This window comes from Mollisia scopiformis (genome assembly GCF_001500285.1).
Source record: "Mollisia scopiformis unplaced genomic scaffold LY89scaffold_10, whole genome shotgun sequence".
NCBI lineage: Eukaryota > Fungi > Ascomycota > Leotiomycetes > Helotiales > Mollisiaceae > Mollisia > Mollisia scopiformis.
Window position 1 is genome coordinate 1,333,310 of NW_017263590.1, and position 15,985 is coordinate 1,349,294.

General features: G+C 47.7%; 6 protein-coding genes across 6 annotated transcripts; 3 read left to right on the top strand and 3 right to left on the bottom strand.

The window, feature by feature from the left end:
* Positions 1–579: 579 nt before the first annotated feature.
* LY89DRAFT_615092 (general substrate transporter) lies at positions 580–2,870 on the bottom strand. The gene is made up of 3 exons (XM_018210713.1): positions 2,602–2,870; positions 1,741–2,549; positions 580–1,676 (listed from the first exon to the last, which is right to left on the bottom strand). The coding sequence occupies exons 1-3, from the start codon at positions 2,777–2,779 to the stop codon at positions 1,023–1,025; spliced, it is 1,641 nt and encodes a 546-aa protein (XP_018072722.1). The 5' UTR covers positions 2,780–2,870; the 3' UTR covers positions 580–1,022.
* Positions 2,871–2,989: 119 nt separating this feature from the next.
* On the bottom strand, positions 2,990–4,012 carry LY89DRAFT_781430 (uncharacterized protein; the record flags this gene model as incomplete). Its single annotated transcript, XM_018222482.1, has 2 exons — positions 2,990–3,717; positions 3,767–4,012. 2 exons carry the CDS (start codon positions 4,010–4,012, stop codon positions 3,208–3,210), a joined length of 756 nt encoding a protein of 251 aa, XP_018072723.1. The 3' UTR covers positions 2,990–3,207.
* A 1,515-nt stretch (positions 4,013–5,527) lies between these two features.
* On the top strand, positions 5,528–6,713 carry LY89DRAFT_733044 (uncharacterized protein; the record flags this gene model as incomplete). The annotated part of the gene is made up of 4 exons (XM_018219755.1): positions 5,528–5,690; positions 5,865–6,083; positions 6,224–6,290; positions 6,449–6,713. The coding sequence occupies 4 exons, from the start codon at positions 5,528–5,530 to the stop codon at positions 6,711–6,713; spliced, it is 714 nt and encodes a 237-aa protein (XP_018072724.1).
* A 923-nt stretch (positions 6,714–7,636) lies between these two features.
* LY89DRAFT_717934 (uncharacterized protein) lies at positions 7,637–9,330 on the top strand (the record flags this gene model as incomplete). The annotated part of the gene is made up of 6 exons (XM_018218382.1): positions 7,637–7,800; positions 8,146–8,161; positions 8,209–8,419; positions 8,524–8,836; positions 8,918–9,013; positions 9,066–9,330. The coding sequence occupies 6 exons, from the start codon at positions 7,637–7,639 to the stop codon at positions 9,106–9,108; spliced, it is 843 nt and encodes a 280-aa protein (XP_018072725.1). The 3' UTR covers positions 9,109–9,330.
* A 347-nt stretch (positions 9,331–9,677) lies between these two features.
* Positions 9,678–12,032, top strand: LY89DRAFT_615094 (acyl-CoA oxidase). Its single transcript, XM_018210714.1, has 3 exons — positions 9,678–10,121; positions 10,165–11,211; positions 11,263–12,032. The coding sequence occupies exons 1-3, from the start codon at positions 9,759–9,761 to the stop codon at positions 11,950–11,952; spliced, it is 2,100 nt and encodes a 699-aa protein (XP_018072726.1). The 5' UTR covers positions 9,678–9,758; the 3' UTR covers positions 11,953–12,032.
* A 559-nt stretch (positions 12,033–12,591) lies between these two features.
* LY89DRAFT_733047 (uncharacterized protein) lies at positions 12,592–15,885 on the bottom strand (the record flags this gene model as incomplete). Its single annotated transcript, XM_018219756.1, has 1 exon — positions 12,592–15,885. One exon carries the CDS (start codon positions 15,883–15,885, stop codon positions 12,592–12,594), a length of 3,294 nt encoding a protein of 1,097 aa, XP_018072727.1.
* Positions 15,886–15,985: the final 100 nt, after the last annotated feature.

Here is a 15,985-nt window from a genome sequence, read left to right on the forward strand (position 1 = left end):
CAGAACTAAATTCGACCTTGGAGAGCGGGTAGCCCCGCAAGGTTCTTGAAAAGAGAAAAAGGAGATGTAGAATGCTCTGTAAGATGAGATGGATGGATACTTGCGGTTGATAACACGGATGTCTGTTGATGGCCGTTGAGATGCGCCTATCTGCGTGACCTGACATGGTGTTTTGTTGGTGACGAGTGTGGCGTGGAAGCAGGAGAGGAAAGTGGAGTGCAGGGCAAGCTTTTTCAGCAGCTCTAAGAAAACCCAGGGTGGCACGGACTTTTGATCTGAATTCTTAAGCCGAGGGCCGACAAGTGAATGTATTTCTGCACGACATCTTCTTTATGCCGTGCACAATACCGAACTGATGGAACATACCTAGGTATCATTCACGCAATTCTAGATAGTGGGAATTAAATTGGCCCTGGACGTCAGGTTGTTTCGGGTCTGATCCAATCTTGTTTCGCTCGATGAAATCGAAAGAAGTACCCTTAAGCCGAAGAACTTAACCCAAATGGTTCAGAGGAACAGACTTTTCGCCGGACCCTGGAGGTTCGGGCTATGATAATTTTCGTATCATTTCAGAGTTTTCACACATGCCAGATAGCAATTATTCTCAAGAAGTCTCTGTCCCAAGTCAAGACATCATTGAAAGGTTGCTCCCTGGAGAGCTGCTATCATCGTACAGAGAAGGATTAGATCGTACAAATCCTACAATGGACAGCTCTCGTTCTGCTTTGATATACGTCAGACTCCACATCTCCAAGACATAGTCAAAGACCTCCAGTCAACCTCCAGCGACAATGCTCAGCTTCATCAGTATTTGAAAAAGGGTGTCTGTACAGAAATGCTTACATTTATGTGTTCTAAGTTGAGCCAATCAAGTACACGCCAAGCGAACTGGTTAAGATCTCACAATGAGCTTGGAATGTCTGTCCATAACGTATTGTCCTGAACACTTCAGCAAGTCATAATGTCCCAGATTTGAGGTGTCCGCAGAGAAAATCGAGGTTATCATTTACTTATGCTAATATCTATGCCTCAGATCTCCTTAAGCTTTCCCTCACGCCCCAACCATTTGCAAGCATTGCACCTGTTTCCTCCAGACTTAGACCTTTCGTCTCGGGATATATACAGTATATACAAATCCACCCTCCTACACAGACTACTGCATAGATTACGAAAGTCCAAGCTGGGGTCAAGAACTCCATCATTGGCAAGAAGGTCAAACCAACAACAAAATTTGCTCCCCAATTTGTACTCGTACTTATCCCTGAGCCGAGAGATCTGACATTGAGGGGGAAGAGTTCGCTTTGCATCCATGGTACATTGCCTAAGCCCAGAGCATATGCGCCAACGTAGAGCATAACACTAGCAAGGACTAGAAGAGGGGCGGTACGTTCAGAAAGAGGCACAGATTCGTGTGCTGATGCTGAGGATGACGGATTGTCTGCTATGAGGTCGGTTGGCAATATGATGAAAACAAAGCCTGCACTGCAGAGAAGAAGTCCGAAGGCCATGATGGGAATTGAGTATAGCAGGATACGTCTTCGTCCGATACGGTCAATAAGCAGCAATGCTACACAAGTGAGAATGAAGTTCGTGAAAGCCACAGACAAAGACGTCAAAGTCGGACTCGCAAAGCCAATAAGGGTAAAAATCGTGGCCGAGAAGTACATCAATGAATTCTTGTAGAATTGTTAGTTAGGGGGTCAAAAGAGGGAAACAAGCGACAAGGAAGGGGTTTCTTACGAAGCCACAGAGCTGCTGAAGCCCCTGTAACAGGCAGGCAATAGTCAATGCTCTCCTATTCCCAGGACTCCTAAACAACTCTCCCCACACGTCCTTCGATCCTGCGAACCAAGCATTTTGCTCTTTCTTCGTTTGACCCCGCATTCGTCCCCTCTTTGCTTCCTCCTCTTCTCGAACCTCGCTCTCAATGTTCTTCAGAACAACATCGACCATACCCTGGATATCTCTACCACCCCCATACACCTTACTGAGTACATTCCTAGCTTCGTGTGTCCGATCTACCATAACCAACCACCTTGGTGTTTCTGGCATCACAAGCATAACCATGCATTGGATTGCAGCAGGCACAGCACCAAGTCCTACCATCCATCTCCATCCAGTATTCTCATTTCCCCATTGTGTGAAAGCCCACCCAACCACATATGCGACCACTTGTCCAAGCGTGATGAATAAAACGTTTAGAGTAATCAGCCTCCCTCGAAACTTCGCCGGCGCAAGCTCAGCAATATACAGAGGGGTTACAAAACTCCCCGCTCCAACTGCAAGACCAACAATAGATCGACCAATTATCATTCCTGGCACCGAGGACGTGATAGCCTGCATAACAGCTCCAAGAATGAAAGCCAAATCGGCCAGCAGCAGAACCCGTTTTCGGCCCAATGTATCTGCCAAAACTCCCGAGATTGGCGACACGAAGAGGGCGAATAATGCTGTTGCAGAAGTTATGAGGGATTTGTCGAGAGTAGTCAACTGGTGACCGAGGGAGCTATTGATCGAAACCAATGTTGCTGAGATAACGCCAGTATCATCTAATATAGTCAGTATCTGCAAGACATTTTACACCAAGAGACTGAAACTTACATCCAAACAAAAGCCCGCTTATACCAGCCGACAGAGTCAACAACCAGACGAAGTAACCTGGATGCCTCAAGTTCTTTTCGAGCAAGAGAGAGACATCGCTGAGATCTACATCTTGACTTGGCTCCTCTTCAAGACCAACCTCATGCCGCATCAAAGGTTCTTCGGCCGAGTCGGCCATGTTTGTCAGTGCTATCGAGGGAGAAGCCGTGGTGAAAAGTGGCGGGCTATGTGTACCATGAGGAATCGAAGACGTTGAAGATCATAGTTGCAGATCTCCAGGTTGCGAAGCTGTGACATTCCGAAGCCGACAAGCCGGTGTCCGCCGGGATTGAGCCGATAGGGCTGAATGCAGTGCAGGCATCAACCCCAAGTCTTTGAGCTTGCACGACCATTATATCTATCGACAACGGAAAATATTACGCTGCATGGAAAGCGCATGTCTTCAAAGTGCGTAGAGTCACCCGAAACCGGAAACCGCAACAACACATAGCAGTCATTGATCTGAGAAGTGACCAAAGAATGTTGCAGAGGGTCGTCGTCAGCATGTCATTCATTCTATGTGAGTTTCCAGCAATACACGAAAACCCAACTTATCACTAAAAGAATCTACAACCTTCCCATCAAGACCGCAATACAACCAATGAGCATAGTCGCAGCGTACGGAATCCAAAAGCTCAGTACAATCGAACTGCCCCCTGCCCCAACCCTGGCTGCAAGAATCTCCCCCTCTTTTGCCAAAGTAACTGTTGCTTGAGGTGCTTGAAAGATAGTGCTAGTAACGGTGATCGGTGTTCCCAAGCTGTTACTTGTCATTGCTGGTGCGGCTTGCGTACCCTGAGAATTACTCGGACTCGAAGTGGCTGGAACTGTGGATGGCGGGCTGATTGTTGAGGCATTGTTGACATGCACGCACCCGTTTGGTGAGCACTCTAATGTGGATGGACAACATCCTCCACCTGTTTCGGGAGAACACTCGACCAAAGATGCCATACATTTTGGCGGGTCTGATTCAGAGGCTTCGCAATTATAGTCCGAGTCGGTGGAATTGCAGCAGTATATGCCTGAGGGGGTAAAGGTAGCAGCGTAGCAGGTCATTCCAACTGGACAGCAGATGTTCTGCGGAGGTTAGCAGTACTACAGACTAGAGCGCAGTAGATAAGCTTACAGGTTGCTTGAAAGACTCGCAGCTGTTCTGTTGATCACCGCAAGTGTAAAAGGGTACATTGTCTCCTGCCTGACGTTCCCAGACAGCAGGATTCTTGAACACCTGGATCTGGCGTATGGGCAAATAGAGCTGTACTGGATCATCGGAAGTTTTTCCGTTCTGTTCGTCTGTTCTGGCCTTCAGCCATCCCTGACCACCGAAATCGTGATAGTATTGATGTGCAGTGAAAACGATGCCGATAACCATGACCAAGATTACTACCACACAGAACGACCCTAGCCAGCAACTGCGACGCAACATGTATGCTTTGAGTTCCGACAGACGAGAGCTAGAGGATGATCGTGAGGGAGTCGTCTGACAAGGGAGGTGGTGTCGAATCATTGCTGTAGATGAGATAAAGAAGTACAAGACGAAGAAGTTGCAGGAGGAGCATCAGAGTAAATGTAGCTTGACTGGAGCGATAAATGAGGATCTCTGCTGCCATTTAGACAACGTTCCATTGATTTCAGGGTAAAAGATACAATTGACAGGATAGTTGAAAAGAATCTAGGACAGTGAGCCTTAGAAATGAAAATTAAGATTACATGAATGTGAAGGAAGGAGCAGTTGACGGCGGCCGAGGTGGGAAATTCGACTCCAACGACACCACTTATCATTGAAGATTTTTGGGAGACACTCATCTGGAACCCTCTACATCTAGAGCAGTCTCTTGAAATTTGTGGGTGTAATAGACTTCTTTGATGTGCAAGTTATTCGCGACAAGGGTCTTGCAGAAACAAACTGACTGTACTTAGGGTCCTGACAGCGTGGACGACCCTGCATTATTAGATTCCACGGTGTATGACGTATTTACATCGAATATCGAGCTTCAAACAAGTTCAAAATCACGATGCTCTTACATTTATAATAAGCACATCCGATCTCCTGACTGTTCATACACTGAACTTAGTGGAAAAGGCATGTTAAACAGTAAAATTAAAGTGCGACACATATTTTGGAGATCTGTAGGCACACACAAGAGCTTGACTTTCGACCCTTCAGCTACATGTGTTTTTAGCTCTGACTTTCTCATAAATGTCCGTCCCTTTTGCATATTCCGAGGAAGATGCCGTGCTATGCTAGTCCTATTATGGCCTCTGTTTACATAGGTTTCTACCTCGAAGCTGAAATAGATTTCCACAATTGTGATTCCAACTCTGCCTCTGGACCACAACTTCGCAAGTACACATTCAACCTTCTTTCAACCCACAAACTTTGCTATTTCTCTTTGTAACTGGGACAGTACACAAATACGCTCGTTATAGCTTGCGTCAAAAAGACGGGTAGTGCTCGAGACCGGTTTATTGCTTTGCGCCTCATCCCTTGTCACCAGTTGACCTTGCCGACACCAACCTCAGTCTCCTGCGGTCTTCGTGCAATCCAACTGCCAGACTTCTGCAATACCGTCAGTGATTCCGTTTTCGCAAATACTTCAGAGACAACCGTCGCCGCGTCAACAAGTATGTCCTTCCATCTCCACCCGATACGGAAACACCAAAGTCCATTCAATTTGTTCCCCAACTCCGCTCTTATCATTTCCCCGTACCTAACAGACACAGAGATTAGATTTCCGATATAGTTCTGCGATAACTCCTCTTCTTCTTGCACCTTCGGCTCAGCTTTGTTTCTTCTGCAAGGCATCCTACGAGCTTCACGACTTCACAAATCCACCGCATACATCAGCCCCAGTACAGATCTCCGCCAGCTCCTTACAATAACATCATGGCACCAGCGCGCAGACGACCCCGTAGACGCGTTCGAGCTGTCCCTACAGCCGCAAGTGCGAGACCGAGCCGTCGCGCTGCTGTTGAAGCCACGGCGAAGAATGAATTGATATTGGCTCGCCCCAAGTCTGTACCGAAGCCCACATTAGTGTATGAAGCCGGTAAGGTTTCTCCCAGATCCTCTTTGACACTCTGCATCCTCGTTCTAGTCTCTCTTTTCGCTTGCGCTTCATTGTTTGCACGCTGTCTCTACGAAGTCCTGTAGCTCATCAGGACAATTCGGCATCGGGGCTACAGTATTCTATTATCGAATGATAGCTAATCGATTTCCGCAGACCGAGAAGACAAAGATTCGTTCTTTGATAATGAAGTCCCCGCCGAAATCTATAAGATGATTATGGATCTTCTCGATCCGGGCAGTGCCACCTGCTTCGGCCTGGTAAATCGGAAGGCACACAACGCCTGGCTGAAGAACTACGACTATGGTGATGTTAATCTAAACACCATGGCTATCCCAGCACCGGGTGGCCTCACTCGTCCTCTGAGGACACTTTGTAAGTATTCCCTTCCTTTATTGGAATCCTTCTCCCGGCTTCCTTTCACAAAGGCCACGTTTGGCCTCTCGAACAAGTCTGCCTTCTCCCGAGGATTCCGCTACTTGTTCCACACGACAGCAAGTACTGACCCCCTGTAGTGTGGTTCTGGGCGGGTCCGGATTTGTTCTTTAATGCGCTTCTAGGCATCTTTACCCCTGAAGAAGAGTACGTCATATTCTGCTCTTGTGTTGCATTCATTCTGAGAGTCGAGATCTTCGGGGCTATGCTCGGAAACTGCGTTCAAAAGAAGAGGCATTTCGACTCTCCAAAAGAGCTCTCGACTCCCAGATCTTTCTCCAAATCGTATACTGATTTGCCTATAGGCTCATGGAGACGTACGAAGACTTTATGGACCTTCATAAGGATGAGGTAGCGCAGCAGGAACGTGAAGCGGAGGAACGCGAAGAGGAAGAAGAGAGGGAGCGAGAACAGAGGCGGTACGATCGTCAACAACGCCGGCTTCACACAGGAACTGTAGCTCATGCACACGAAGTTGAAGGCTACAGTGATAACAAGCACTACAATAGCGATCTGGAGGAAGAAAATTCCGGTGATGAGGATGATGAGGATGATGAGGACGATGAATGATAAGAATGCTGGACGGAAGTCATGCGTATGCACATTTCACCCGGGGCGGTAGAATCTTGGAGATTGACCATTTGGCAAACTCTCGAGCAGTCTACTCAACCATGTTTTACACTCTGCCGTCTTGGACGGATGGGATTGGAATTAGTTGGTGAATCCGCGGTTATGGAACCCAGTTTTGCGTTTTTTTGATGAACTGGCTCCACCGGGCTCAGCCAGTAATCTGCACTGTAACGTAATTATTTTTGCCTTTGTATCATACTCTGCTGGTCCTCGTGAACCTACTGCTACCTATTCTAAGAATTCTTTTTCCCAATGAAGAAAATCCTGAAAGACAAATGTTGCATGTGACAGATGTGGCACGTACCTGTACCAGTAGATTCAAGTAATGTAAAATATAGTGAGAAAAGAATTAGACACTATAGATTGGCATGATTTGTCTACATATTTCCATTCACAAGGCTAATGAGGATACGGGAGAAAAGACCTCAACTTTCACGTGACGTGCATCGGTGATCTCGCTCTCCTTTTTTAAGCGAAGGCATTTAACGACTAACAAGCGAAGGGTTTGCTGGCTGTTAGCAACCCACTGATGGCGAGAAATGAGACAAAGCTTTGTCTCTCGCAAGACGTGTTATAACCGCAGCCAAAAATAAAGATAAATTCTGCTTTCGGCAATTTGAACAAAGGGATGTGATAGACAAAGAATCACTCAAGCTTGATAAAAGGGCTCGAGTAAAATTGTTGGCAAGAGGTAAACACTCGAATCCAACAAAAGTTTCATCATGGCGAACATTGGTTGGTTGCCTGTTCAACTAGATTGACAAGGGCCAGTATTGATTGCTCCGGGTGCGGGTGCAATGAAGGACAAAGCATGGGCACCGTCGGGCGATGGGCTATAGGTCCATTCATACACTCTGGGCTACATGGGCTCAGAAGCATCTTCCACCTGCCATGGCCACCGTCTGTTCCAATTGTTCCGGGAGTACCTAAACCTCCCCGAGATTACTACAATCGACCAGATCTGCTCAGGGCTTGTGCAAGTTGGCCTGCTGGTCCTAATCTCCACCACGGGACGATATTTCACCTGGTACGTGGCTTCTATGGAGCCAAGTTTTTCTTCCAGATTTTGTCATGAGTTTTGCTTGCTACAATGCTCCAATACAGACAAAGAAATCTATACACACTCCCTTGTCATAAAGTAGTACACTGACTTGAAGATGTCAAATTCTAGCGGCAAACCAAAGCCATAGACTAGCCGTGTGATGTTGTAGTCATGACTATTGGTCTGGTAGGACTTTCTAACTTTGATAGCACGAAGCTACTAGAAGCGATCAGATATGAGAGAAAACAAATAGCGCCTGGTGGAGTTCCCGCAATTCCAGGAGTGATCACTGCTTGGATTGCTGCACTCCCTGGGCTGGCAAGACGATAGGCTAGGGTCATACCTAGTAAGTTGACAAACTCTTTTGTGCAGAATTTGAATAGTTAACCTTAGGGAGCTTTGGGTCTGAATGTCAACGTGCCGCTTTACATTCAAGTGAGGGCAGAGTCCATCGCCCAAGCTGCTCTTCCAATAGTGCTGGGAAGACCTCCACTGCCTGTATATCAACAGCCTCCACCTGTCCTGCCCGCCGGTGGAGGTGTGCACACCGAAATGGCAATGTATCGATTGAGACTTTGTTGGTATACCGCACTAGAAACAGCAAGTAAGTATTGTCAGTGTGCTTGCAATACTACCGGCTGTTATCTCCTAGCCATTACTAGACACTAATCATATTAGGGACTGCTTAAGGAACACCTCTACCTGCAGCACCTGTAGCGGCAATAGCAGGACTACAGGTTGCTATGGCTATGCCGCTTGTCGCACCTGCGTACCCCAATGTGAACGCGATTACGTTCCCGTTAATGGGCTCAGCTTTTGTGCTAGGATACACCTATGACCAAGCCGCAACCCAGGCCTGCAAGGCTCTTTATGAATACTTTCACGTGACTTTGGGGAGCGAAAGTGCTCCTTTTGGGATGCTTTCAAGTCCTGTGGCTGCACCCGGATCAATAGAGGCAGAGCGGAATGCCCGTCGAGCACAATTCTCGGACGTCTACTTGACCATACCGAATGGAATGCCGTAAGTCGATGAACACAAGTGGCATTGACCCAGCTCTTGCCATCTTATGCTCGAATCGTCAGTAGCTAACAGCTTTACTAGGTTTCTGAACCCACCCGTTGGAGTTGGACGCGTAACAATAAATGTTTTTCATAAAGAAATGGGTCAGCAAGAGCTTGCCTGGCAGAGAGCATTCGCGTAAGCAACGCCAAGTCGTGGTCATCTAAGAAATCTACTGACATCTCAGCAGGAAATACCTGATGTGTGATTGTTGCGGAAGCTCAATCGAATAGAAAGCAGGCGTTGATCTATAAACCAGTAGTGATGGCGGAAGGTTTCTTTTTCAATAACAGTTCGAGGATAAGAAAGTTTCAAACTATACCATTATAATACCATATAGTTAAAGATCTAAAATCATATTATTCGAGATTCTGTAGACGAGAAAGGAGGTTCAGATTTAAGCGTGAACTCAGACCTATAAGGATAAAATAGTGTAAGAACGACGCAAATTTCGGCTCCATCTCGAAGCATCTTTTCTTCCTCAAGAACTCTTTTTTACAATGACCCTGAACTTCAAATCATAAAATAATGACCTGACGCGGTTGTTTACAGAACCCAATTGATGCAGAATCTATCCACAACATGGAGGGTTTGCTTTGAGACGTCACATTCTTCCAAGCGGTTTAAATAAAGCCTGCAGCAACATGTGTAGTACAGAAGGTCTGGGCGGCCCAGAGGAGCACGCACAGCCTGTAATTACAGTGGAGAATCCTGGATTTTGGCCGTGAAGTCCGCCCGTACATACCTCGGCAAGTTTTTAGCGCGATAAATGGATGACGAGAATGAGAGCAAGCTCAATATGCCTTGACCGAGGGCCGACAAGTACAAGAGGTATATAAAAACTCCTACTTACGTTTTCAGATTGTAGCCCCAATCTGCCAAAATGTCCCCCACTCCTCAATGGGTCAAGGACCTGAAGCCGTCTTCTCCTCAAGGCAGCGAGCTTATTCAGGCGGAACGAGCAAAGTCCAAGATCGCTGTTGAGAAGTTGTCCAATTTTCTCTTCACCAAAGAAGTCCTCGAGCGCCAGGACAGGATCTTAGGTATTCTCAAAGCCGAGAAAGTCTTCGACAAGTCGCAGAATTATTTCGATGGCCGAGTGGATAGATTCAAAACCGCCTTGGCCCGGGCGAAGCGGTTGCGGCAACTGCAAGTCAAGCACAATTGGGATCGAGACGAATATATGATGGCCAACGAGTTGATCAGCGAACCTGGACCATACGGTCTCCATGCGAGCATGTACTTGGTATGCTGATCCCACAAATGAAGGATATTGGCTAATTGCTCAGACCACTCTTCGAGATCAAGGAACCTCAGAGCAACACAAACTCTTCCTCGAACCTGCCGAGAAATATAAAGCCATTGGATGTTATGCACAAACCGAATTGGGCCATGGATCGAATGTGCGTGGTCTCGAAACGACAGCGACATGGAATCCAGAAGACAAGACCTTCATCCTTCACTCTCCACATTTGACAGCATCAAAGTGGTGGATTGGTTCTCTGGGACGAACAGCAAATCATGCTGTCGTAATGGCACAACTGATAATTGGAGGCAAGCCATACGGGCCCCATCCTTTCGTCTGCCAAATTCGAGATATGAAGACCCACGAACCGCTGGAAGGTGTTCATGTTGGAGATATTGGCCCAAAATTCGGCTATAACACCATGGACAATGGTTTCCTGCTCTTAAACAAAGTCAAGATTCCACACGTCAACATGTTGGCACGCTTCTCAAGTGTAGATCCGGAAACGAACAAGTATGTGAAGCCATCGTCCCCGTCATTGATTTACGGTACCCTCACTTGGGTGCGGTCAACAATCGTCCTTCAATCTGGCGGTGTTCTGGCTCGTGGCGTCACCATTGCTACAAGATATGCTTCAGTTCGACGTCAATTCCAAGACCGTGATGCACCCTCCAACGCTGATGGAGAGAATCAGGTTCTTAACTACACTATGGTTCAATTCAGATTACTCCCCCTGCTTGCTTCTACCTTTGCATTGCACTTCACAGGCAAGGCCATGATGGCTCTGTATCAAGAAAACCAGAAGATGATGCAAGCCGATGCTGGTAAAGCGTCTGATACAAATAGAGGAGCAGGACCAGAAGAGACTCACTCAGGTAGTGACCTACTTGCTGATCTGCATGCAACTTCATGTGGTCTCAAAGCTCTTGGCAGCACGACTGCTGCTGAGGGGCTCGAAGTCTGCCGTAGAGCCTGCGGAGGACACGGTTACAGCAGCTTTGGCGGTATCGGAGCATGGTATGCGGATTATCTTCCAACCACCACCTGGGAAGGTGACAACTATATGCTGACCCAGCAAGTTGCTCGATACGTGAGTAAAACCTTGACTGGATGCTTGATATGAACTAATGATTGCCTCTAGCTCCTGAAATCTGCTCGTGCTGTCTTGAAAGGCAATGCACCTAACAATGATACTACCAGAATTTTTACCACCTTTCTTCAAAAGCAGGACATGGGTGCCGCTCATGATGTCCTGGGCTCAGACAGCGATCTGGTAGCAGCCTTCGCATGGCGAACATCCTTCTTGACATTCGAAGCTCTTAAGCATCGTGATGCCGAAAAGAACTCCTGGAATTCGCTCTTAGTTGATTTCTGGCGCCTTAGTACTGCCCACTCGCAGTATCTTGTGGTCAAGAACTTTTACGATGCTCTCCAGAGTGAAAGTCTCCGCTACGAGGTCGACCCAGTAACAATCGATGTCATGCATAAGCTTTTCCGCCTTTATGCTTTAAACACATTAGAGAAAGAAGCTTCCGAATTCTACTCGTCTTCAGCTGTCACAGTCCGTCAAATCCAACTGGCCAGAACGAAGACAGTCATGAAGCTACTCGAAGAGATTAGACCACACGCACTGAAACTTGTGGATGCTTGGCACTTCCCTGATTGGCAACTGGATTCTTCTTTGGGTCGCGCAGATGGAAAGGTTTATGAGGATATGTTTTACAGAGCAAGTGAGTTGAATCCTTTGAACGGGTTGACCGTCGACCCATATCCGGATAGCGATGTTTTGACCAAAAAAGATGAGACTACGAAGTTCAAGAGTAAGTTGTAGAGGGTTTTAGGCCACACGGCTCCTGTGTATATTATCTAGAAGGCTATGAATGTAAATAAGTCCTTAGATCTGAAGGTGTCATTGAAACTGCGATTCGCTCTGTGACATGATCATTGCCTCCAGTGAAATGAGTGAGAAGTTTGTATCAATGCCTGAAGTTTTCCATTAGCTCGGGGCTTCGTCTGCTCGGCTTCTTAGCCTGTGATCAGCAATCTTTGACATCGTCTGGTCTCTTCGTCGGCAAATATACCTATTCCTGTGCTGTACCCAAGGTATCAATATGGATCAATTTCAGCTAAAGCAAGGCGCGCGTGGTCACGTCACCTCACAGTAGATGTGGACAAGATATAACTTTCAGACCTAGCAAAACAGACTCGCGGATAAAATCTCCAAAACGTCCTCCCATATACTATATAAAGATTAATTATTACTTGTTCCTCGAAAATATATTTGCAAATTCCCCAAAAAAAGATATAAATATTTCACGCCCCCATGATCCCGGTGTTTTCCAGCCAGATCCCCAACTATCATTGCTCTTCCAAATCGTGACAACTTCAACTCTCTTCACAAACTGACATTGTCCTCTCAATCTAAATCTCTGCATATGAACGTGTTATTGCGCGGGTATATAATTGATATTTAACCCAAGACAGTATCGAAACGCGCAGCACCAGAAATCGAATGAAGCTCTCTCAACAACGCAGCCACGGGCTCAGGAGCAGCTTCCAGGTAACGGCGGATGGAATGAGCGTCGACTTTCATGTCTTCTCTCAGGAAAACACCAGTGCGTCTCAAGACAACCTTCCTGCTAGCACCGCGGATAATCTTCCATTCGCTGCGGTCGTACTTGTAATGCTTGTCTTGTGCAGCAAGTGCTTGCTGACGGCGGTAGCTTTCTGACAGCAAGTAATCTTTGGTAGTTGTACCCGCCATCGCACGGATATCATTGTAGGCGGTGATGTCGACAGTTGGAGTTCCAAGGACGTCGGTATTTATATCTGTAGCTGAAGCGAAAGACACAACGACGTTGCGAGTGAAGAGCTCCATTTGTTCTTGGTACGAATAGCCAAGCAGCTCTAAGTCATGACGCATGGCGTTGTCCATCTGCTGCATGGTTGCGATGCCAGAGCTATGGGATAGGAAGCGCAGAGGAGCGATGTCCCTGAGAGCTAGAGCATCGTTTCGTTTCGCAGGTGTGCCGTCCTCGTACAATGGATGTCCAGCTTCACGCACGACCTTGCCATTGCCGGAAGATGATCGTTGCAACCGCTCAGGATGTTCCACCAAGCGAGGCAATAAAACATTTTCGTAGAGGATTTGAGCCGAGTATCCTACAATGGACGTGTGACATCCTGTCCCCAATTGGAAGTCGTTTCTCAGCATGCTAGCTCCTGTTGCGAAGTGAAAACGATTGTACAGCATACTCGACTCGAGCAGCTCGGAACCATCTTCGTCACGACCTGAGTGTACGAGGCCGACAAGTCGCAGCGAAGGAGAATCGGATGTCCCTGGGAACAGCATCTTTTGCAGATGTGAGTGGAAGGCAGCATTTATTGCCCGTGTCAGCTTGATCCCATCTGCTGAATTCGTGGTAGGCGTGCTGGGTAGGATGATCCAATGACTTTGGCTTATCTGTTGCTGCAATTCCTGCGAACTGATGAAGCTGTTACCCTCGCGTGGGCCAACGTTGAATGCTAGAACACCATCTGATTTTGCCTGAGCCTCGCTTGTCGAGCGAAGGCGTCGGTACTCATATTCGACTGCTTTATACAGGCTAGCCATGAAGGCGCTGTAGCCATGAGTTTGGCGCAGATCAACGTTTGTAACAGTTGAGCGATCTGGAGTGAGACCACAAGTAAGTGACGACAGATATTCAAGAAAGCGTAAATCATGGCTTTTCCTCTGGTGTTTGGGTACCAGGAAGCCGGCAGCATCGATGTTGCAGGATGTAGCAAGACCTCGAAGCGCACACTCGTAGGAGGTTGCGTCTCGCTCAGTTTCTAAGAGCAACTCGTAGGCGTAGTTCAGAGACTGGATGTCGTGAATATTTCGGAAAGCTTTGGCTCCTTCAGCAGGATAGCGATCTCGTTCCTCCAGGAAATATCTGACATGGAGTCCCGCGACCTGAATGAGGTCTCTTACTTTGTGCGCGATAGAAACGGCACTGTGTGAGCTTGTGAGCCCATTGTCTGTCTCTTGTTGTAGGGTGAGCAGCTGTTCCATCAGCCATTGCTCACGGCGATCAAAAATTGGGCATAAGTGGCGTAAAGCGTCAGTGAATGATGTCGTCGGGTTGCTAGCCTCACTGATTTGGCAAGGTGTAATACTTGTCGTCGCGTTTATGGCTGCTTGGAACAAAGTTTTAGTCTGAGTTGGCATGCCAAAGAGGACTCGAGTCTCTTCTGCTGAAAGCACCTTGCAACCAAGAACTTGCAAGTCTTCCCGCATTGAACGGATCTGCTCAGACGTCCGTCCTTTGCGAATACCTCCTGGAACCAGAGGATCGTTGATCACCAGACCATCCTCGAGACCTACACGGACTCCATCTAGTCCTAGCTTAACTGATGCTCGAGCCAAAAGAGGCTGTAGAGCTCCTGGTAGCAGCATCGAGATCTTGGCTTGAGGCATTTCGCGTCTGATGCTTCCAACAACAGGTGCAAGTGCCGCTACAGCCAGTTCTAGTGCAAAGTCCATGTCAGAAGCCTTCCCAGATTGTATCAGCGACACAATCTCCTTCGCACGCTTCATAGGAATGAGTGAGTCGTCGACCAAGGTGCCGTCGTCAAGCCGGCGGTGCTGGTCCACACCAGCCACCAGCATCAGTAGCGGAGTTTTGTTTACTTTCAAGAGACGAGATCTGAAAGGGCCCAGAGTCTCACGGAGAATTTCCCAGCTGAAAACTTCGATTTCTGGACGAACATCATTCTTAAGGCAGCAGGCAAGTTGCTCTTCAAGAAATGCTGGTGTGTTCTCATAGCCTCCACCATTCTGAAAAAGCACTTCAGCTGGGGACATGCTACACATTTCGGCAGCCTGCCATCCGGGTTTGAAAGCTTTCAAGTGTGCACGTCGTATAGGGTCGTCGGAGTCCTTTCCACCACGCATGCTAGTTGAGAAGTTGAGGATTGACATTGGTGTTAAGCCCCGCAAAGCAGGTGCAATCTCCTCATAGTCTTCGGGGACAATCTTGTTGGCTTGAGACCCCATCACGATTGGTACATTGGACCAAGGCAGATCCCATTTGCTTTCATCCGACCTCTCGCGTGTGTGTAAATGGAGAATTGCGGCTCCTTCTGCAGCTGCAGCAGCGCTCTCCTTGACAATAGCTTCAGGAGTAATGGGAAGATATGGCGATACACCTCTGCTATGCATCGAATAACCTGGGCCCGCAAGACGCCAGCCCTTGACGAGAAGGCCATCCACAAAGCCCGCTGCTTCTGCGCGTAGCGAATCCACAAGCTTAGGTGGAAGATAAGACTCCACATAACTCGCATGTGCCCAGATCAGACCTCCGTGGCCATCGCCGGTCCAACCATGGCTGGTGAGGTGTAATACCAGTCTGCTCACAATTTTTCGTGATCTTATTTCGGCAAACAGGTCGGCAGGTAGCGTGCGGCTCGGGGGGCTGATTAGGGTGTGGTACTGAAGGTCCCCTTCTTGTTCGATCAGACCCGTCTTTTGGAGAAACTGGCTAGTCTCGTATGTGCTCGGTGCAAGGTCTTTGATGAATTTGGAAGACAAGGAGATTCTCATCGATTCGCTGACCAGAAGACCACCGCGACTTGACTCTTCCCAGGCTTTGTTACTCTTGATCCCCGTTTCAAGGGAAGGTATGGCTTGTGTGAAGACGGAGGGTAAGTATTTCGGTTCATTGGGGTTGATGTAGCGCGGCACTGCACCGATAGGCGCTGCTGTGATGAAGATAGCTGGCATCCTTGCTGGTTTTCTTGATCGATCTCGAGAAGGTAAGAGTAACTAGGACTGGGCAGTGCACGCAGGTTGTAGTAACGGGAGTGATATAAAGAGGGCAAAG